This window comes from Chiloscyllium plagiosum, unplaced genomic scaffold, assembly GCF_037043375.1.
Source record: "Chiloscyllium plagiosum isolate Xiang-an unplaced genomic scaffold, Cpla_swu_hap1 HiC_scaffold_26, whole genome shotgun sequence".
Taxonomy (NCBI): domain Eukaryota; kingdom Metazoa; phylum Chordata; class Chondrichthyes; order Orectolobiformes; family Hemiscylliidae; genus Chiloscyllium; species Chiloscyllium plagiosum.
In genome coordinates, this window is record NW_028270164.1 from 15,302,698 (window position 1) to 15,325,726 (window position 23,029).

Below are 23,029 nucleotides of genomic sequence, written 5' to 3' on the forward strand. Positions count from 1 at the left end.
CTTATCAAACGCCTTACTAAAATCCATATACACCACATCTACCGCTTTCCCCTCGTCCACCTCCTTAGTCACCTTCTCAAAGAATTCAATAAGGTTTGTGAGGTACGACCTGCCCTTCACAAAACCATGCTGACTATCCTTGATCACATTATTCCTATCCAGATGTTAATAAATCCTAACCCTTACAATTCTCTCTAAAACTTTGCCCACAACAGAAGTGAGACTCACCGGCCTATAGTTACTAGGGTTATCCCTACTCCCCTTCTTGAACAAGGGAACCACATTTGCTAGCCTCCAATCTTCTGGCACTACTCCTGTAGACAACGAGGACATAAAAATCAAGGCCAATGGCTCTGCAATCTCCTCCCTTGCTTCCCAGAGAATCCTAGGATAAATGCCATCAGGCCCAGGGGACTTATCTATTTTCACCCTTTCCAGAATTTCCAACACCTCTTCACTACATACCTCAAAGCCATCCATTCTACTTAATTGTGACTCAGTACTCACATTGACAACAATGTCCTGTTCCTGATTGAATACTGACAAAAAGTATTCATTCAGTGTCTCCCCAATCTCTTCAGCCTCCACACGCAACTTCCCACTACTATCCTTGACTGGACCTATTCCTACCCTAGTCATTCTTTTATTCCTGAACTTGACCTACTCTTGGGAAATAAGGCAGGGCAGGTGACTGAGGTATCAGTGGGGGAGCACTTTGGGGCCAGTGACCATAATTCTATTCGTTTTAAAATAGTCATGGAAAAGGATAGACCAGATCTAAAAGTTGAAGTTCTAAATTGGAGAAAGGCCAATTTTGACAGTATTAGGCAAGAACTTTCGAAAGCTGATTGGAGGCAGATGTTCACAGGTAAAGGGACGGCTGGAAAATGGGAAGCCTTCAGAAATGAGATAACAAGAATCCAGAGAAAGTATATTTCTGTCAGGGTGAAAGGGACGGCTGGTAAGTATAGGGAATGCTGGATGACTAAGGAAATTGAGGGAAATTGAAGAAGGAAGCATATGTCAGGATAGATCGAGTGAATCCTTAGAAGAGTATAAAGGAAGTAGGAGTATACTTAAGAGGGAAATCAGGAGGGCAAAAAGGGGACATGAGATAGCTTTGGCAAATAGAATTAAGGAGAATCCAAAGGGTTTTTACAAATATAGGGTGAGAGGGGAAAGATATCAAAGATACCTAAGGGGCAACTTTTTCATGCAGAGGGTGGTACGTGTATGGAATGAGCTGCCAGTGGAAATGATGGAGGCTGGTACAATTGCAACATTTATAAGGCATCTGGATGGGTATATGAATAGGAAGGGTTTGGAGGGATTTGGACTGGATGCTGGCAGGTGGGACTAGGTTAGGTTTGGATATCTGGTCGGCATGGATGAGTTGGACCGAAGGGTCTGTTTCCGTGTTGTACATCTCAATGACTCTATGAATGCAGAGGCAGCAATGAAATCAGCACTTAGTCAGAAGAATTCCAGAGCATGCAACCTACCTGAACTCAGAGGTGACATTCAAATCTTGGCATCATTGGTTTTTACAAGATAAATACACACAAATTTTGCGTGACCAGTACCTGGATTGAAAAGATTTTCTCAGTAGAAACAGAAAGTAGTACAAAACAGAGATTAATTCAGTCTTTAGATTAGAACAAGGAAGCTACCTACAGCTCAGCTCCTATCCCTTGACTGTTTAAGTGAGAAGTGTTCTTCTTGCAACATTCATTTACTTGGCTAATTTAAGGGACAGCAAGAGTCAAATATAATGTTACTAAATGAAGTAAGCAGCAGTCCAGCAGATGGAATATGTAAAAATGCAGACTATTGCTATATCCCATGTCACAATCATGGAAAAGAATATTGCAACAATTAGCCACTCCTTTCATGTTCTGGAATGCATCCAAAGAATAGTGAAGAAGACCACAAAATGAATTACCTTGAAACAACATTGCCCATTTCTGAGCCACTGGTTGTAACTTCTGACCCATTTCCCAAAAGAAAAATTGACAAAAGGACACCAACCTACAAAGCCAAGCAATGAGGACAGTTGCAAAACTCAAAATAACAATTTAAATGTTAAAGGTGCCGCATAAATAATGAAAATCCTCAAAATACTTCAACCAGGAGTATTATAGAACAAACTACGATACCGAATCACAATAGGGGTCCATCAAAAACTTGGGCAAAGTAGTAGGTTTTGGAGGAGTACCTTAAAGAAGAAGACTGGTGCGGCAATGTCTCGGCCTGGTGTGGTGGTCTCTCGGCCTGGTGTGGTGATCTCTCGGCCTGGTGTGGTGATCTCTCGGCCTGGTGTGGTGATCTCTCGGCCTGGTGTGGTGATCTCTCGGCCTGGTATGGTGGTCTCTCGGCCTGGTGTGGTGATCTCTCGGCCTGGTGTGGTGATCTCTCGGCCTGGTGTGGTGGTCTCTCGGCCTGGTGTGGTGGTCTCTCGGCTCGGTGTGGTAGTCTCTCGGCCCGGTGTGGTGGCCACTTGGCCTGGTGTAGTGACCTCTCGGCGCGACGCGACAATCTCTCGGCCCGGTATGGCAACCTCTTGGTCCGGTGTGGCGGTCTCTCGATCCGGTGTGCCAGTCTCTAGGCGCGGTGTTGCAATCTCTCGGCACAGCATAGCCATCTCTCGACCCGATGTGGTAGTCTCTCGGCCCGGCATGGCGACCTCTTGGTCCGGTGTGGCGGTCTCTCGATTCGGTGTGCCGGTCTCTTGGCCCAGTGTGACAGTCTCTCAGCCCAGAGTAGCAACCTCTCGGCCTGGCATAGCGATCTCTCGACCAGCTGCAGTGGTCACTCGATTCCACGTGGCAATCTCTCGGCCCAGCATAGCAATCTCTCGGCCCGGTGTGGTGGTCTCTCGGCCCAGTGTGGCATTCTCCAGGCCCATCATGGTGGTCTCTTGGCCCGGTGTGATAGTCTCACGGCCCAGAGTAGCGACCTCTCGGCTTGGCATGGCAATCTCTCGGCCCACTGCGGTGGTCACTCGGTCCCGCGTGGCGATCTCTCAGCCTGGCATAGTGAACTCTCGGTCCGGTGTGGCGACCTCTCGGCCCTGTGCAATGGTCACTCGATCCCGCGTGGCAACCTCTTGGCTCGGTGTGGCGGTCACTCGGTCCCGTGTGGCGGTCTCTCGGCCCCGTGTGGCGATTTCCCGGCCCAGCGTGGTGATCACTCGGCTCAATCTGGTGGTCTCTCAGCTCAGTGTGCCAACCTTTCGGCCCGGTGGGTTGATCTCTTGGCCCCGTTTGATGATCTCTCGGCCTGGTGTGATGGTCTCTTGGCCCGATAAGGCAGTCTCCCGGTCCGGTCCGGTGACCTCCAGGCCTGGTATGGCGATCTCTCGGCCAGATGTGGTGATCTCTAGGCCCAGTGTGGTGGTCTCTCGACCCGATACGGTGTTCTCTCGGTGCAGTGTGGCAGTCTCCCGGCCTGGTTGGCGATCTCTCGGCCCTGTGTGTCAGTCTCTTGGCCTGGTGTGGAAATTTCTTGGCCTGGTGTGCCAATTCCTTGGCCCAGTGTGGAGGTCTCTCGGCCCGGTGTGGCGATTCCCTGGCCCGGTCTGGTAATCTTTCAGCCCGGTGTGGCGGTCTCTCAGCCCAGCGTGGTGATTTCTCAGCCCAGTGTGGCGATCCTTCGGCCTGGTGTGGCGATTTCTCGACCCAGTGTGGTGGTCTCTCGGCCCAGGGTAGCTTCAGTGTGGACCTTCGGCCGAGGGAAGAAGCACAACACTGCCTGGATGCTCGATGTTGGCATGGATTGAGTTGCATTGACTGTTATTCGGAAATTTTTTCTCATTTATTCTTATGACCTGTAATGTATAGAAATCAGCTTAACTTAATTTTAAACAATTGTATAAAACTTAACCAAGTTTGATTTCTCCATCCACAATCACTCTGAATTCCAGAAAGGTAGAACAAAGTCACATAAAATGAATTATGTCAGTTAACCCCTCAGGTATTAGCTGAATAACTGGATTTGAACATTTTCGAGGTTAAAGCACACACAAGGTGTGCGCACACACAATGCCAAATCAAAATGCGATACATTTCAACCCCTGGGTGTTGCTTCAGCCTCACCTCAAGACTCAAATGGTATCTAGGCCAAACAGCTATGCAATGTTATTATTCGCAAGTGCATTATTTACTGTTACTAAGAAGGTCCTAATATTAAATTTGCACATCTCATCTGAAGCTGAAACTTCCTCCCTATTTGCAAAGGCATTTTCACTCTGGTTGCTGGGTAGATTTACCATTAGAGACTGTGAAATAATCTAGAATAGATAGAAAACGTAGCTAGTTCTTTCTCGAATTGTATTGCTTCTTTTGCGAATACATTTTCCTTGCTAATAACTGTTCCTGATATGTTTATTGGATATTTAATTTGGTGCACTTCATCCATCCTCAATTATTCAGGTGCTTTTAAACACATTGCTCATTCAATATTTTGTGACTGCAATCTTCATTTCTGCATGGCATTAATATAACAGGTGATTCTGATTCTTAACACTTTAGTAAAACCAGTGTCAAATTGTTATTTAACTTTGGCAGAACACACAAACAAACAGTCAAACCTGTTTTCTAAATGGTTAATATGTCCAATGGTCCTTCACAAAACATTATCAAACAAAATTTGACACCAAGGTATGATATTTGAACAAGCTGGGTCAAAAGGTTGTGACACGGGGAGCGCCTAAATTTGGAGGAAGCAGAGATGCATCAGTTTTCAGAGAGAATTTTAAAGATTAGCATCTTGGCAGCAGAAGCCACCAGCAAAGAAGTCGATAAAATTTGACACACAATTGGACTACAATTATCACCCCAGTGTTGGGCTAGAGAAAATAAAGCTGAGGGCATGGAGGGATCTAGAAACAAGACAAATACTTTCAGATCATAGAATCAGTACAGTATGGAAGCAGGCCATTCAGCCCATCGAGTCCACACCAACTTCCAAAGAGCATCCCACTTAGACTGCTCCCCCCACCATCCCTGTAAACCTACATTTCCCATGGTCAATCCACCTGACCTGCACATCTTTGGACTGTGGGAGGAAACTGGAGCACCCAAAGGAAAACGACACAGACAGGGGGAGAATGTACAAACTCCACACAATACCCGCCCAAGGGTAGAATCAAACCTGGGTCCCTGGCGCTGTGAGGCAGCAGTGTTAACCACTGAGCCACTATACCACCCAGTGTAGGTGTTTCCTTCCCATTACTGTAGTTTATTCCTTAACTCATTTCTTCAATGCATTGGATTCCAACTTTACCTATTCCCAAATTAAAGCAAATTAATTGTTTATTCTTAAAATTCAATCAATTGTATCAGTAATAATCACAGGTGAGGTGGCGGAAGACTGAAAGTTGGCAAATGTAGTGCCACTGTTTAAGAAGGGTTGGAAGGACAAGCCAGGGAACTATAGACCAGTGAGCCTGACCTCGGTGGTGGGCAAGTTGTTAGAGAGAATCCTGAGGGACAGGATGTACATGTATTTGGAAAGGCAAGGACTGATTAGGGATAGTCAACATGGCTTTGTGCATGGGAAATCATGTCTCACAAACTTGATTGAGTTTTATGAGGAAGTAACAAAGAGGACTGATGAGGGCCGAACAGTAGATGTGATCTATATGGACTTCAGTAAGGCGTTTGATAAGGTTTCCCATGGGAAACTGATTAGCAAGGTTAGATCTCATGGAATACAGGGAGAACTAGCCATTTGGATACAGAACTGGCTCAAAGGTAGAAGACAGAGAGTGGTGGTTGAGGGATGTTTTTCAGACTGTAGGCCTGTGACCAGTGGAGTGCCACAAGGATCAGTACTGGGTCCTCTACTTTTTGTCATTTACATAAATGATTTGGATGCGAGCATTATAAGTACAGTTAGAAAGTTTGCAGATGACACCAAAATTGGAGGTGTAGTGGACAATGAAGAGGGTTACCTCAGATTACAACAGGATTTGGACCAGATGGGCCAATGGGCTGAGAAGTGGCAGATGGAGTTTAATTCAGATAAATGTGAGGTGCTGCATTTTGGGAAAGCAAATCTTAGCAGGACTTATACACTTAATGGTAAGGTCCTAGGCACTGTTGCTGAACAAAGAGACCTTGGAGTGCAGGTTCATAGCTCCTTGAAAGTGGAGTCACAGGTAGATACGATAGTGAAGAAGGCGTTTGGTATGCTTTCTTTTATTGGTCAGAGTATTGAGTACAGGAGTTGGGATGTTATGTTGTGGCTATACAGGACATTGGTTAGACCACAGTTGGAATTTTAATTGCAATTCTGCTCTCCTTCCTATCGGAAAGATGTTGTGAGACTTGAAAAGGTTCAGAAAAGATTTACAAGGATGTTACCAGGGTTGAAGGATATGAGCTAAAGGTAGAGGCTGAACAGGCTGAGGTTGTCTTCCCTGGAGCATTGGAGGCTGAGGGGTGACCTTATAGAGGTTTACAAAATTATGAGGGGCATGGATAGAGTAAATAGGCAGAGTCTTTTCCCTGGGGTTGGAGAGTCCAGAACTAGAGGGCACAGATTTAGGGTGAGGGGGGAAAGATATAAAAGAGATCTAAGGGGCAACCTTTTCACACAGAGGGTGGTACGGGTATGGAATGAGCTGCCAGAGGATGTGGTGGAGGCTGGTACAATTGCAACATTGAAGAGGCATTTGGATGGGTATATGAATAGGAAGAGTTTGGAGGGATATGGGCCGGGTGTTGGCAGGTGGGACTAAATTTGGTTGGGATATCTGATCGGCATGAACGGGTTGGACTGAAGGGTCTGTTTCTATGCTGCCCATCTCTATGATCTGTGACTCTAATAGTGTAAGCAAGTGATAAGTACAATGATTAACTTCAGAAACTTTAACTCTTCCTGGAATATTTTGTATTTCCTAGCACCAAGCATAAAAAGTATGCTACTAAATTGGGATAGCAAATTAGAATTTTAAACACATGGGGAAAAAATATTTTTATAAGACAGTTGGTAACAAGGTGAATTGGCTGATTACACAAAATGAACCCCATTATTGTAATGTTCTCATCTTCAAAGACATGTTCAACATGCTTGGTATTGGAGATTATAAAGTACCAAAATAAAAACAAAGCTAAACAAAAAAAAATTCCCTAAAAATGTCCGAACTTACAACATCAGTTTTAGTGCAACTAAGAGCTCCTGGTTCAGAGACTCTCAAGGACCTACTCCTGTTCCTAAGCAATGCCCCCTTTCTTCCAAAACACTTAGTAGGTACTTCACCTAGGGATATAAAAATTAAAATATTTACCTAAGGTAATATTCTCCCCCACCCCACTCTACTCACATTATCAACTTCTATAAATTTATTTTACAAGCGTGTGGGTGTCACTGACACATCCAGTATTTACTTCCCAACTCTAATTGATTAGAGAGCAATGAAGAGTCAACCACATTGGTGTGGGTCTGGAATTCACCTGTAGGTTAGACCAGTTGAGGATGGCAGATTTCCTTTCTACAAGGAAACATACATTTTTTTATGACAATAGACAAATGGTTATATGGTCATCAGAAGGGGTACAGGAGTTGGGACATCATATGTTGCGGCTGTACAAGACATTAATGAGGCCACTTTTCAAATTCTGCGTACAATTCTGGTCACCCTCCTATAGGAAGGATGTTGCTAAACTTAATAGGGTGCAGAAAATATTTACAAGGATGTTGCTGAGACTGGAGGATTTGAGTTATAGGGAAAGGCTGAATAGGCTGGGACTTTTTTCTCTGGAATGGCGAAGGCTGAGATTTATAAAATTACATGGGGCATGGATAGGATGAATAGCTGAGGTCTTTTTGATAGTATGGGGGCAACTTCAAAACTAGAGGGAATTGTTTTAAGGGGAGAGAAGGAAGGTTTAAAGAGGACTTGATGGGTAACTTTTTCACACAGAGGGTGGTGCATATATGGAGTGAGCTGCCACAGGAAGTGGTAGAGGTTAGTCCAATTGCAACATTTAAAAAACGTCTAAATGGGTACATAAATAGTAATGGGTTAGAGGGACATGGGACCAAATGCTGGAAAATGGGATTAGGTCAGATCAGGATGTCTGGTTAGCAGGGACAAGTTGGACTGAAGGGTCTGTTTCCGTGCTGTATGACTAAGGCAAATATACAATACTTTCTGCACTGAAGCAACATTCACTGGCATAAACTGTTAGTAAATGCATGACAACTACATTGCAGTCTATATATGTGAAAACCGTCCTTAGGCACATTATCCATTCAATTAGTTGCTTAAATAAATTATTGGTCTTTTTCAGAATATATAGAACAAATAGCCTTGAATGCAAACACATCGCCACCTTTACAAGAATAAAGGTTATTTAACACATTCTCAGGAAGATAAGCCAAGCTAAGAATGTATTTAAATTTGACTCAACATCACCATTAACAAAGTTACCTGATGTATCCACATCTCCCAAGGGTTTTCATTGACCTTGTACTAACTGGCATTAGCTACATTCCAGTCAGCAATTACAACTAATGTCCAGAAGTGAAGCCTACAATTTAACCAATTTTCAATTTGTTCTGATCCATTTTTTTTCAGGCATTCAATATAATGATTCTCCTTTAGCTCTTTAACAGGTCAAGCCCTCTAGATACACGCATGTTAACAGCTAATCAGCTTTTGTGTTGTACCTGTCATTCATAAAGAGTTCATAGCTTCCACAATTAAAAGTCCAGCTCGAAGAAAAGTTGTTTGTTTTTTAGCTGTAGCATCCAAAATGGCAAGACCACAGAATTTTCTTTATATGAACGTTCCCATTCTGAGAAACACCAGTAATGTTGCTGTAGAACTGTGTGAAGCAAGTTTTTGGATTTAATCCAGATCCCTAGAGTCTGAAATCGCTAAGCATTTTTTCACACAGTGGTTAAAATCTGTGCTATCAAGTTGCAGCTAAGTTCTATACAAGTCTTTTTTAAAAAGTTACTTTAGATTCATCCATTTATTTAAAACATAATTAACCCTCATGGGAAGGGATTACAGTTGTTACTTAGCTAGATATAATGTTTTGGTCTTGACTATGTATCCAGTCAATAATACATTGACTGTAGTGCTTCTTCCACCACCTCATAAATAAATAAATGCTTTGGCATTCCTCTAAAGCCACAATGTTTCAATTCTAATACACACAGGGTTCAATATGGTCCTACAATACGCAGTGAAATTAGACCTATTTGTACATATTAGTTGAAAGCATGCAGGCATTAACACCATTCATTTTACACAAAGTTCACAGAACACAATGAAAATGCAATTAAACCATCCTATGTTTTACTTATGCTACAGAAAACTTCCTGGAGGTATCCCAACAGCTTAATAACAGGTTTCCAACAGTTTGTAATAATCTCTCAGAATGGAATCCCAACAGTGCAGAAGCAGGCCATTCACCCATTGAGTTCACACTGACCCTCCAAGGAGCAGCCCACCTACACCCTCTCCCATTCCTGTAATTCCATTTACCACGGTTCATCCATCTAGCCTGCACATCCCACTATGGACAATTTAGCACGGCCAATCCACCTAACCAGTTGGACTGTGAAAGAAAATTGAGCACACAGAGGAAACCCACGCAGAATGTATAAACTCCACAGGGCCAATCGCTCAGGTGTGGAATTGAACCCGTGTCCCTGGTACTGTGAGGCAGCAGTGCTAACCACTGAGTCACTGTGCCATCCAATGTGTTAATACATTCACACCGATGAGCTATTTTATATAATGTAGGTGGCACTAAAAGGTCATTGCAAATGCACCTGCTAATCCAAGACTTCCCAAACAGTGGGTCATAAATTGAGATTTTGAGTCATAATCTCAGAGAAAGGCGTGGAGCTCACGCTGAATGCAATGAGCATTCTTTCTTTTACCATGGGTGGGTATAGTTTGACAGGTCTTTTGAGTTGTGATTGCTACCAAAACGTCTGTGGAAAGGTGTTGTTTTCAGAAGAAAAGGTCTGTCGTTTAAATAATTCCCTTCACGCTGAATTCCAACCTGTTCTGCTCCCCTTCCCGGCTCACACCAAGTATGAAGTAATGAGGTGAGGAAATAACTGACTCATAGAACATTTATGGGACAGGAAAGGGCAACTTGGTTGAACATGTTTTCATCATGGTGCAAAATAGAATCGCATTGAGAAAAGATTAAAAGGAAATAAGGTAGGTCATTGACAGATTCAAGGATGTCAGAAAACAAAAGTAAAATTTCTTTAAAAGAAAATGGGAAAGCTAATTATTCCGGTATCTTTCTGCAATTGGCAACAAGGGGAAACAGTCCAGGCTTTGTAAATTAGATGGACTTGGGCTTTTTTTGCCTTGTCTGTACAAAAGGGTTAAGTCAGTAATACTAAGATTAAAGCTAGTTGAAATTTAATTTACCATCCATTTATTACCCCCCAAGATAAGCAGCCAATTCTCATCACATTCTTTAAAAAGGTGAATCACACACAAAATTTCACTTGTTTGCTTTTTTTTTGTCCCTGGTGTTCTAGAAATGCAAAGATGAGAGCCACCAAAATACCTTCTGTTTCAATACTTTTATCTTGGACTGTATTTCAATTTCATTTGAATTTTGATGTTTACTTCCATTGGAAAGTTGCATTATAATTAATGTTGATTAACTGTTAATGATGATTTAGAGTGATGTGGTTTGAAAAGAAAGTGAGAAACTCTTAGAAGATGGGGAAAGACCACCAGAGACAGACATGATACTGAACAGGAATCATGTGGAATAACTAAAACAAAAAAACTACAGATACAGATGATCTGAAACAAAAACAGAAATTGTTAGAGAACTCAGCAGGTCTGACAGCATCTGTGCAGAGAAAACAGAGGTAATGTTTTGAGCCCAATGACCATTCTTCAGAAGAGATTCTGAAGACGGGTAATGCGACTAGAAAATGTAACTCTGCTTTCTCTGCACAGATCTGCCTTACCTTCTGAGTTTCTCCAGTAATTTCTGTTTTTAATGGAATAATTACATTTATGGTTTTTGCATTTGCCCACAGCTACAATGAAGTGCAACTGAATTCAATCATAGCCATCAGCTTTTTTTTTGATATGGTCAGGATTGTTATACAATCAACTGCATAGTAGAATTTAAACTTTGACACAATAATGATCACCAGGAAACGAACGAGAATTACACAATGTTGTGGAACGTATCTGAGGTTCACTTAAACAAAGGTTCTTTGGTGAGTACTATATAGAAAAATCGAATGGCTTCATTTATAATCGAGGAATGCAAAACATGTTTCACAATAGCTTCATCTAGGTCACTATGACAACGTTTTACATGTAATAACAAAAGCCTACAAATGGTTCAAATGTCACTCTAGGTGGTGCAAAAGCCACATACATATCAAGTGGAAACTGACATAATTTAGAAGTGACAAAATTGGTTTAGATATTTTTAATCAACTTGTTCAGAGATGTTATTACACATCTCTGGAGCAGATGGGACTTAAACCCAGGCCTCCTGGTTCCGAGGTAAGGACATAACCACACCAGCCCCTCACAGAAATGTTTTGATTTTAATTTAACCTATTTTTCTAATCAACCTGTTCAGAGATGTTATGACACCCTTCTGAAGCAGATGGGAGTTGAATCTGGGTCTCTTGGTCCAGGGTTAGGGACACTAACATTGCACCACAAGAGGGCCCTCAATTGTTTTTATTAACCTACTTTGCTAATCAGCCTATTCAGAGAGGTTACTAAACACCTCTGGAGCAGATGGGACTTAAACCCAGATCTTCTGGTTCAGAGGTAAGGATATTACAACAGTCCCTCACAGAAACGTTTTTGATGGCAGTAATAAGCAAATGTTTAAACTGCTCTCAATTGATTGGAAGTGACTGATTCTCAATTAGAACAGAGGAAAATAAAAGCGTGCAAGTGAAAGGCAAAAAGCTGAGAAAAGGTGCAATTTAAACATTCACAAACAGCTTCACCGGGCAAGTTCATCTTGGATCTGGAAACTGTACCAAAACCCCTCTATTGGTTGCTGAAGGAAGTCTGGCTGTGGATGTGAGGGGACTTAGTGAAACATTCCTTAACAAGGTCAGAAGTGTTAACTCATTTCGACCTGGAGTTACCAACTACAGTTAGCGTGTGACAACTTGCCTTGTAGGTTGAGGTCACTGACAAAGTCAGAGGGGAATTGTAACCAAGTCAAAAAAGGAGGATTGGGCACGGTTTTCAGCATTAAGTTCACCTACTTCCTTTATGACTGGCACTCTGTGCTGCTGTCAGATCACAAGGCTCTAGCCTTCATTTTTGGCCCTTATAAGGGGATACCATCAATGACACAGCATGCTTGCAGAGAAGAAACTGGCTCTGTCAGCCACATGAAATCAGATACTGGCACATAGCACAGCAATGAATCACCTTATCAAGGCTGACATGACTGGTGGATACAGATGTTACCACCTGAAACCTGGAAATTATGTACTTTTCCCAGGAAGACAGGTACTGGCATCAGCCAGTGAGGTATGGAGTTAAGGGAGCACCTAGAATACCACAAGAATCTTGACTTACTGTAGCCAGAAGAGACAAAAGATATGGTAGAGTGAAATCAGAAGCAACTGACGGCTAAAACAGCAGGAACTTTAAAGCCTAGAAGTCCAAAAAGGAGAGAGATCGTCTTGTCCAGAAATGATACACTTCCAGCAATGGTGGTGGCTTAAACAAGACTATTGTCATACATGATACAGACCAGTGATGAAGCAATCTGGAGGAAACATGGACAGCTGGTCACCTTTCCTCACCAACAGTGGAAGTCCCTCAAAGTTCACAGCCAGACCAGACAGAACCAGTCAAAATGATTACGTCATGTGTCTCTAAAACAGGGTCAGTCATACCAACAGGAGATAGCAGCTGTTTCACAGGGCAGTGGCAGCCAGAGACAGACACATCTGTTGAACCGCAGGACCTTCTGCCAGTCCAGGATACTAACCAGAAAAGGCTCCCAAGGTGAGGATACAGTCTGCTAGAAATGGCCTTAGAGACTAATCGTATCAACGCAGACTACAGAGGGGATGCTTTGCTTGGGGTGGGGAGAGGGAGTAGTTGCCCCTCAGGTCTCTTTTATATCTTTCTCTCCACTCACTTTAAAAATGTGCCCACTAATTTTGAACTTGCCCATCCTGGGGAAAAGACTTGCTATTCACCTTATCTATGCCTCTCATATTACAAACCTCTCAGGTTACTCAACCTCCTATGCTCCAGTGAAAAAAGTCCCACCCTTTCTAGTCTATCCATATAACTCAATTGCTCCAGCCCCAGCAACATCCTGGTAAATCTTTTCTGAACCCTCACCAATTTAATAATATCCTTCTTATATCAGGGTGACCAGAACTGTACATAGTGCTCCAAAATTATCAAGTAAAATTAAAATACATAGGGATAAAGACTGTGTACTGAAATGGATAAAAAGCTGGTTGGCAGACAGGGAGCAAAGAGTTGGAATAAACAGGCGTTTTTCCAAGTTGCAGCTAGGGAACAGTAGAGTACTGCTGTTAGCAAATGCGTGGGAGGGTGAACTGAGAGGTGAGCTTTGAGGAAAGGTGAGCTTTGAAATGCTCACTCTGCTTTTCTCCAAGATCTTACCAGACCTGCTAAGTTTCTTCCAAAATTTCGTTTTTTGTTTCAGGATAAAGCTGAGATGATTCAGTGTGCTTCGGACAAGTTGAGTGGGGAAATGCATGTCAGGTGAAGTATATCGTGGACAAATGCACTTTGGTGGCAAAAAAACAGGAAGCCTGATTAGATAGATTGGGAAAGGTAGTTGTGCAATAATACCTTAATGTCCTTACCACCAGTCACAAAGTAAGCATCCAGGGGCAGCAAGCAGTGAAAAAATTAAATGGTATGTTGGTCTTCAGATCAAGAGGATTACAATGCAACAACAAGTGTATATTGCTGCATTTGTACAGGGCTTAAGGAGACCATATTTGATCAAGAATGTAATGTAGGGAGCACAGTAAAGATTAACCAAATTGATTCCTGGAATAGTAAAACCGACATGCCAAGACACTGGATCCTTGACTATATTCATTGGAATTTACGAATGAGGGGGAAATCTCATAGAAACCTATAAAATTCCAACAGGGCTAGACTGAGAACACATTTCCTGCAATTACCTTATGACCAGGGAGCCCATACCAGCGGTCAAGTCTAAAGAAATGAGGTAGTCAAATTCAGACCAGTTTCTTCAGCAGGAGAGTGGTGAGCCTGTGGAATTCTCTGCCGAAGAAGGCGTTTGAGGTCAAAACGTTGACTGATCATACCAAGTGGCAGAGCAGGCTTGAAAGACCAAATTGCCTACATGTGCTCCAATTTTCTATGTTTTAAAAATCCATGCAATCTATAAAGCAATGAATTATTGGGCACACTAGGTTAGAAATTGCTTTTATGAAAAAAGGAATAGGTTGCATAGTCAAAGCTAACTACAATAACTTCCGTCAGTTATACGTATTTTAATCTTCCACAAAATACAGCACAGAACATATTCTGAGCTGAAAACAATTATGATCCCAAACAGAAATAAGGGTGGGGTAGAGGAAAGGAATGAAGGGCTTTTGACTGAAATATTGATTTCCCTGCTCCTCAGATGCTGCCTGACCTGCTGTGCTTTTCCAGCACCACTCTAATCTTGACCCGAATCTCCAGCATCTGCAGTACCCACTTCCACCTAAAGGAAATTAATGTCTTAGAGCATGTAACACCAACAGCTTCAAGCACCATTACAGGGATGACACAAGTTTACAAAATCAGTGATCATCAGACATTCTTGCCGAGTGGTTCTCACACTGGGGTCTGTTGATTTTGGGGATCTGCAAAATACATGAACATACTGCCATAGAGGCACTGTGACCAAGAGCAAGAGAATGAGTAGCAGTCAGAGGTAAGTAGCTTAGAGTGAGCTGGGAACAAAATATGACTGCCATACTTGCAGCGCAAAGAGTGAGGCAGTTTCTTCACCAACCAGGATAACCTCAAAAGGTACCTTCCAAACGTGAGCAGCAGACACACCCATCTCACTGATATCTGCACATAACCAGAATCTGAAAACCATCATTAAAATATTCTGTGAGCAGCTATTTCATATCATTTGGTACAGTTTATACAGGGATCCATGATTATCAAACTATTTAAGAAAAGGTATCCTTCAACGTAAACGGTTTGAGAACCATTGTTACAGCTAATAGGTTTGACTATACATAAAGATTTCTAAATCTGCATCCGTATATTTGGAGCATTACACCGATGAAATGTTTCAATAATCTATTCTCTCCCCTCAATTTTATTAAACCCGTTCACAATCTCCAAAAGAATTGATTAAAGGAACCATTTTACACCAGCAGACATTTAATGTTCTGTAGCGAAAATAAAAACCAAAGAAATTGAAAGCCCATGTGAAATTGAATGTTAACATCATAAGAATTGGCTGTACAGGATTTTTTTTGTAAGTTACAAAGAAATGGCTGCATTAACAAAATGCTGATACAGATAAACAATTGCGCAGTTTTTTAGATTCAATCACATTCATTTTTAAACATTTCAATCTGCAAAAAAAAAAATACAATTCAGTTCACAAGATCAGACCTGACGACTAGAGTGATTTTTGGTGGTGTGCAGTTTTTTTTGTTTCTTTTTGTTTTGAAGTAGTGAAGATACAAACAGCAATTACAATTTTGTGATTGCTTTTCAGGATTACAGCATCTCACATCATTACTCACTTACAAGGAACAGCTTGACCATACTGTTTTAGATACATTCACTGTTTGCAAAGCAAAATTGCCCATGTAAGAGAACCAGTTAGATTTGAACTATAAAAGATTGCTTCCTTCGAGGTCCCAAAACATTTTCTTTAAATCTAGGCAGACGCAAAAAAGTTTAAGACATCTTTAAAAATATAATATTCAGGTTTTCTTAAAAAATCTCATAACACTAAAATAATTGAAAAAGTAACTGAATAAATCTCAATAGTTGGACTGAAATGGACTGTGTACCATTCATTTGTGACTACTTTATATTTAGCTAAACTGAAAGGATGCAATAAGGATTTAAACCTTCAGTCAAATGGATGGAATCAGCTCAAGATCACAATGTTATACATACTTACCCAACTCATGATTTGCTTGTGAAAAACTACAATGTTACTGAGATAATTTTAGAAACTTAGATAATATACTAGGAGTCAGAGGCAATCAGTTAGCATTGTTGTAAATGGCAGATGCCTTCCTTTAGACCACCGGAAAACACATTTTCTTTAAGTTTACAATTCAAAAAATGGTTGTAATCAAAATCTACACCTATGTTTAAAATGAAGCTACATCTACATTTCTAGGTCATTTGGCTACATGTATGTACAGCACCTACATTTTACAAGGTTGAGCTGTTATATTTACAGGAGCCTTTGATCTTGTTATCTGTTTTAAAAGAAAGTTTGCTGTCAAATGTTTCAGAGAAATAAATCCACTTAAAGGACAGATAGTATGATGGAGACTAAGAAAATGATGTACAGCTAACTTTTAGCTGTGTTTAAAGGATGAATGATCTGCTTGTTATATAAATGTACGTGCACAAGTTTGCATCTAGTTTGTCCTCTTTGCAGCCAATGCAAAGATGCTGTAACTTAGTTTCTGAATAAGATCAGTATGCTGAAGAGCTCGCCTTCATCTGAATATACTTTAGGAATATTTATATGGCAAAAAAATACTTTTGCAGTGTTGCCCAATTTCACAACTTCACTTAATGCTGCCACTGCCAAAAAAAAAGACAAAATAAGAGACATCGTGCTAGGTTTGCAGTTCCTACTTTTGAAAAGATCAAAGCAACTCCCATAAAATGCCAAGCTAATTTTAAATGATTTGATTCTATTAGTAGAGTTTGCAGGACACAAAAAGGGACAGTCTCTGAAAAAACACACAAGTCTTGTGTCTAAACCTTGTGAACCAAGCTGTCAGTGAAGTCATTTTCTATCCCTACTTATATAAAAAAATATCCCCTTGCATTGTTCAGTCATCCCCAGAATTAACTTCTTCCTCTTCCTCCTCCTCCTCCTCCTCCTCCTCTTCCTCCTCCTCATCTTCTGGCTCTTCTTCATTTGTTTCTGGTGGAGGACTCTTCTCCTTCTTTGACTCTTTAGCAGGGCTTTCAGGTGGTTGCCCTTTAGAAGGTGGTGATGCTTTTGTAGTGGCAATCCGTCCCTTTCCTTTGCCTTTTACCGGACTGGGAGTTGCAGGGGTGACTTAGAAGGAAAAGTAGACAGAGCAGACAAATTATGTTAAAAGTTACTTCAGAACTGTACCATGACAAATTATCTTTTAGGCTGCTAAGAGGACCACTTCAAAACAAGCCATGATTCAAAAAAATTGAAAACATTTCAATTAATCTTACAGGATTTAAAAATGAATGAAGAATGTAAATACAACTTTAAAACATCATAACAGAAACATTGCATTAAAACAGCATAAGCAGTTATATTTTTATTTTTAAAAGTACAGAGGAAACATACCATTAGATATAGAAAGTGCATACTGGGCACAAAAGGATCATAAAATCACCACCCACGCCTAGCAAGTATTAAATATTAGAACAGCGACATGAGTATTCTTTATTCACTCGTGGGATGTGGGAATCACTGGTTTGGCCAACATTTATGGCCCTTCCCCAGGTGCTGTTGAGAAAGTGGTGACAAACCTCCTTAATAAGCAGTCAATTGATGGTAACATTTAGGTGAAAAGAACGAGTGCTAAATTGACTAGCAAATTAATAGTGCTAAACAAAATATTAATTCCTTTTTGAGGTGGTAGCATGCAGCTGGTATACCTCTCGCAGCAGACCAACCTAAACAATGGGCAAAAACGCAACACTTCAATGGCCATCAACAGCCTATGAATCCTCAACCAAATATCTTTACACAGCTTAAACTCCATACTGCACTCAAATCTACCACTGAAGTGGAATAATTTCACTTCCTTCGACATATTTATTGGTACATAAATCTTATATAGGCAACTTTGCAAATAGGACCCAAGCCATCTGCAAGCTTCGTGCTGAGAGAAGTATGTGAAATCTAATCTGGCTTGCTAATGGTCATCCTGATCAATCATCACTAGCTGAATTTAAGAGAACCCATGAAAGCGCAATGTTCACCATCTTTGACCTCAGATTACCCTTGAAAGTGGAGGCATCTCAGAAATGGGGTGAGTTTTGGTGTTGGTATGATGCCAGTTATTGAGGAACATGCCCTAACAACTGGCAGATTGCATCAAATAATGCGTTACATTGATAATTTGCAGTGGACAGCACGCAAATCAACATGTTCGACCAGCCTCAGAACAGTATATTCACTATTAGATGTGATTTTGATATTGGACATAATGTATTAAATAATCCAGACTGTGCAGAGTATTTCACCAGAAACCAATTTAGGTGCATCAGTTGGGCTCGGAGTGTGATGTATGCCCTGTTAAAATCTCTCCTGCGTACCATGGCATCACCCTGACCGATCAGTTGGATTGCCTGATCTGAAAAGTAAGGTTGATAAAAATACAGAAAATGCTGGAGAAACTCAGCAAACCTGGGGAGAGAAAGAGTTGATACTTGGGTCCAGTAGGACTTTTCAGAACTTCAGCCACACTTCTGAATTCCTCCAGCATTTTGTGTTTGTTTCATATTTACAGCACACGCAGTATCATAGAACATTACAGTGCAGTACAGGCCCTTTGGCCCTCGATGTTGAGCCAACCATCATCTCCTATGCCATACAGAACCTCATCACCTCAGGAGATCTCCCACCCACAGCTTCCAACCTCATAGTCCGGGAACCCCGCACTGCCCGGTTCAACCTCCTTCCCAAGATCCACAAGCCTGACCACCCTGGCCGACCCATTGTCTCAGCATGCTCCTGCCCCACTGAACTCATCTCTACCTACCTCGACACTGTCCTATCCCCCCTAGTCCAGGAACTCCCCACATACGTTCGAGACACCACCCACGCCCTCCACCTCCTCAAAGACTTCTGTTTCCCTGACCCCAACGCCTCATCTTCACCAACGATATCCAATCCCTCTACACCTCCATCCGCCATGACCAGGGCCTCCAAGCCCTCCGTTGTTTCCCTCTCCAGACGTCCCCAACAGTACCTTTCCACCGACACGCTCATTCGTTTGGCCGAACTGGTCCTCTCCCTTAACAATTTCTCCTTTGAATCCTCCCACTTCCTCCAGACCAAAGGGGTAGCCATGGGCAAAGGGGTATGCCGGTCTCTTTGTTGGCTACGTAGAACAGTCGATCTCCCGTAATTACACCGGCACCACTCCCCTCCTCTTCCTCCGCTACATTGATGACTGCATTGGCGCCACCTCATGCTCCCGCAAGGAGGTTGAGCAATTCATCAATTTCACCAACACATTCCACCCTGACCTTAAATTTACCTGGACCATCTCTGACACCTCCCTCCCCTTCCTGGACCTCTCCATCTCCATTAATGACGACCGACTTGACACTGACATTTTTTTACAAACCCACCGACTCCCACAGCTACCTGGATTACATCTCTTCCCACCCTACCTCTTGCAAAAATGCCTTCCTGTATTCCCAATTCCTTCACCTCCGCCGTATCTGCTCCCAGGAAGACCAGTTCCACCACAGAATACATCAGATGGCCTCCTTCTTTAGGGACCGCAATTTCCCTTCCCATGTGGTTAAAGATGCCCTCCAACGCATCTCATCCACATCCCGCACCTCCGCCCTCAGACCCCACCCCTCCAACTGTAACAAGGACAGAACGCCCCTGGTGCTCACCTTCCACCCTACCAACCTACGCATAAACCAAATCATCCGCCGACATTTCCGCCACCTCCAAACAGACCCCACCACCAGGGATATATTTCCCTCCCCACCCCTTTCCGCCTTCCGCAAAGACCGCTCCCTCCGTGACTACCTGGCCAGGTCCACGCCCCCCGACAACCCACCCTCCCATCCTGGCACTTTCCCCTGCCACCGCAGGAACTGTAAAACCTGCGCCCACACCTCCTCCCTCACCTCTATCCAAGGCCCTAAAGGAGCCTTCCACATCCATTAAAGTTTTACTTGCACATCCACTAATATCATTTATTGTATCCATTGCTCCCGATGCGGTCTCCTCTACATTGGGGAGACTGGGCGCCTCCTAGCAGAGCGCTTTCGGGAACATCTCCAGGACACCCGCATCAATCAACCACACCGCCCTGTGGCCCAACATTTCAACTCCCCCTCCCACTCTGCCGAGGACATGGAGGTCCTGGGCCTCCTTCACCGCCGCTCCCTCACCACCTGACGCCTGGAGGAAGAACACCTCATCTTCCGCCTCGGAACACTTCAATCCCAGGGCATCAATGTGGACTTCAACAGTTTCCTCATTTCCCCTTCCCCCACCTCACCCTAGTTCCAAACTTCCAGCTCAGCACTGTCCCCATGACTTGTCCGGACTTGTCCTACCCGCCTATCTCCTTTTCCAGCTATCCACTCCACCCTCTCCTCCCTGACCTATCACCTTCATCCCCTCCCCCACTCACCCACTGTACTCTATGCTACTTTCTTCCCACCCAGACCCTCCTCTCGCTTATCTCTCCACGCTTCAGGCTCACTGCCTTTATTCCTGATGAAGGACTTTTGCCCGAAACGTCGATTTCGCTGCTCCTTGGATGCTGCCTGAACTGCTGTGCTCTTCCAGCACCACTAATCCAGAATCTGGTTTCCAGCATCTGCAGTCATTGTTTTTACCAACCTGTCATACCAGTCTGAAGCCCATCTAACCTACACTATCCCATGTTCGTCCATATACTTGTCCAATGCTCGGTAAATGTACTTAAAGTTGGCAAATCTACTACCATTGCAGACAAAGCATACCAAACGCCTTCTTCACTATCCTATCTACCTGTGACTCCACTTTCAAGGAGCTATGAACCTGCACTCTAAGGTCTCTTTGTTCAGCAACACTCCGCAGGACCTTACCATTAAGTGCATAAGTCCTGCTAAGATTTGCTTTCCTAAAATGCAGCACCTCACATTTATCTAAATTACACTCCATCTGCCAGTTCTCAGCTCATTGGCCCATCTGGTCCAGATCGTGTTGTAATCCGAGGTAACCCTCTTCGCTGTCCACTACACCTCCAATTTTGATGTCATCTGCAAACTTACTAACTGTGCCTCTTATGCTCGCATCCAAATCATTTATGTAAATGACAAAAAGAAGAGAGCACAGCACTGATCCTAGTGGCACTCCACTGGTCACAGGCCTCCAGTCTGAAAAACAACCCTCCACCACCTCCCTTTGTCTTCTACCGTTGATCCATTTGTCTGTATTAAACTTCATTTGCCACCTCTCAGCCCAGCTCTGCAGCTTATCTATGTCTTTCTGTAACCTACAGCATCCTTCATCACCATCCACAACTCCATCTATCTTAGTGCTGTCTGCAAATTTACTAACCCACCCTTCTACGCCCTCATCCAGGTCGTTTGTAAAAATGATGAACAGCAGTGGACCCAGAACTGACCCTTGTGGTACACCACTAGTAACTGGATTCCAGGATGAACATTTCCCATCAACCATCACCCTTTGTCTTCTTTCAGCAAGCCAATTACTGATCCAAACTGCTATATCTCCCACAATCCCATTCTTCCGCATTTTGTACAATAGCCTACTGTGGGGAACCTTATTGAACGCCTTGCTGAAATCCATATACACCACATCAATTGGTTTACTCTTATCTACCTGTTTGGTCACCTTCTCAAAGAACTCAATAAGGTTTGTGAGGCACGACCCACCCTTCACAAAACCATGCTGACTATCCCAAATCAAATTATTCTTTTCTAGATGATTATAAATCCTATCTCTTATAACCTTTTCCAACACTTTACCAACAACTGAAGTAAGGCTCACTGGTCTATATCTTGCTTTTATTTAACAACGATTCAGACTTAATGGTTTCTGCTGCAATGCCTTGCCAACAGTAGTTGTATACAGAACAACCTCAGTTATCCAAACATCAATTATCCTAATTTTGGATTATCCAAGCAAGATTTCAAGGTCCCGTAAAAATGTTATCTGAACAATCAGTTATCCGAACAAAATACTCCCCACCTGTCTCGGTTGGATAACTGAGGTTGTTCTGTAAATTGGTTTCTCAAGTCTATTTCTTCCATCCTAGTCCTGATGAATGCAAGAGGAGAAAGCATGAAATTGTTTCCTTTTAGAAATCTTGAAATTCTGCATACAGCAATTTTCCCACTAGCAGAAGCATGCAGCTTACCTGTGGCACTCAGCCTGGGTTTGGGTGTCTTCTTTTCTTTTTTCTCGGGTACTGTTTTAGTCTTCCGTCCCTTTTTGCTTTTCTTCAAAGAGCTCTCATAGTCGCTGTCATCATCATCTTCCACGTAAAAGTCTGCATCACTTCCAGAATCTCCTTCTAGAATGATATTAAATTGTGAAATTCAGCCATAAAAGTATTAATCCATTTTTCACTTAAACAATAAATACTACTCAGAAATGGTAGTAAAAAACATTTAAGTTTAGGGTTTAAAAAAATATTTTGGCCTTCATGAGATCTGCCCTCTAACTGATTAAGCACACACAGCTGCTAGTATGTTATTGGATGATGGAGTAGTTACAGTGATTTACTGGGAATCCAGACTGTGAATTCAAGGGTTGGCATGACAAATTGAGAATGTGGCTTTCTTCTGACCATTATGAGAGAAACTCTTTGCAAAACACTTGGAAGGAAAGGAACCTGCCACTGCTACCTGGTCTTACCACCTACTTGACAAAGATGCCTTTAACTATATTCAAGGGGAGGCTGTTTGTAGGTAATGGGATGGTTGGGAAAAGGGAGGCCTTTTAAAATGAGATAACAAGAATTCAGAGACAGTATGTTCCTGTTAGTGTGAACGGCAAGGTTGGTAGCTATAGGGAACGCTGGATAACTTGAGAAATTGAGGCACTAGTCA

At 42.5% G+C, this 23,029-nt stretch overlaps 1 protein-coding gene across 1 annotated transcript in view; it reads right to left on the minus strand.

Moving 5' to 3' along the window:
• Window positions 1-15,382: 15,382 nt before the first annotated feature.
• The window catches only part of nucks1a (nuclear casein kinase and cyclin-dependent kinase substrate 1a), a 44,014-nt gene continuing 36,367 nt past the window's right edge, over window positions 15,383-23,029 (minus strand). The window contains exons 7-8 of the mRNA XM_043716515.2: window positions 22,336-22,491; window positions 15,383-17,285 (exon numbers count right to left, since the gene is read on the minus strand). Of these exons, the coding sequence (XP_043572450.2) occupies window positions 17,053-17,285; window positions 22,336-22,491 (389 nt within the window). The 3' untranslated portion in view covers window positions 15,383-17,052. The remainder of the gene's footprint in view (window positions 17,286-22,335; window positions 22,492-23,029) is intronic.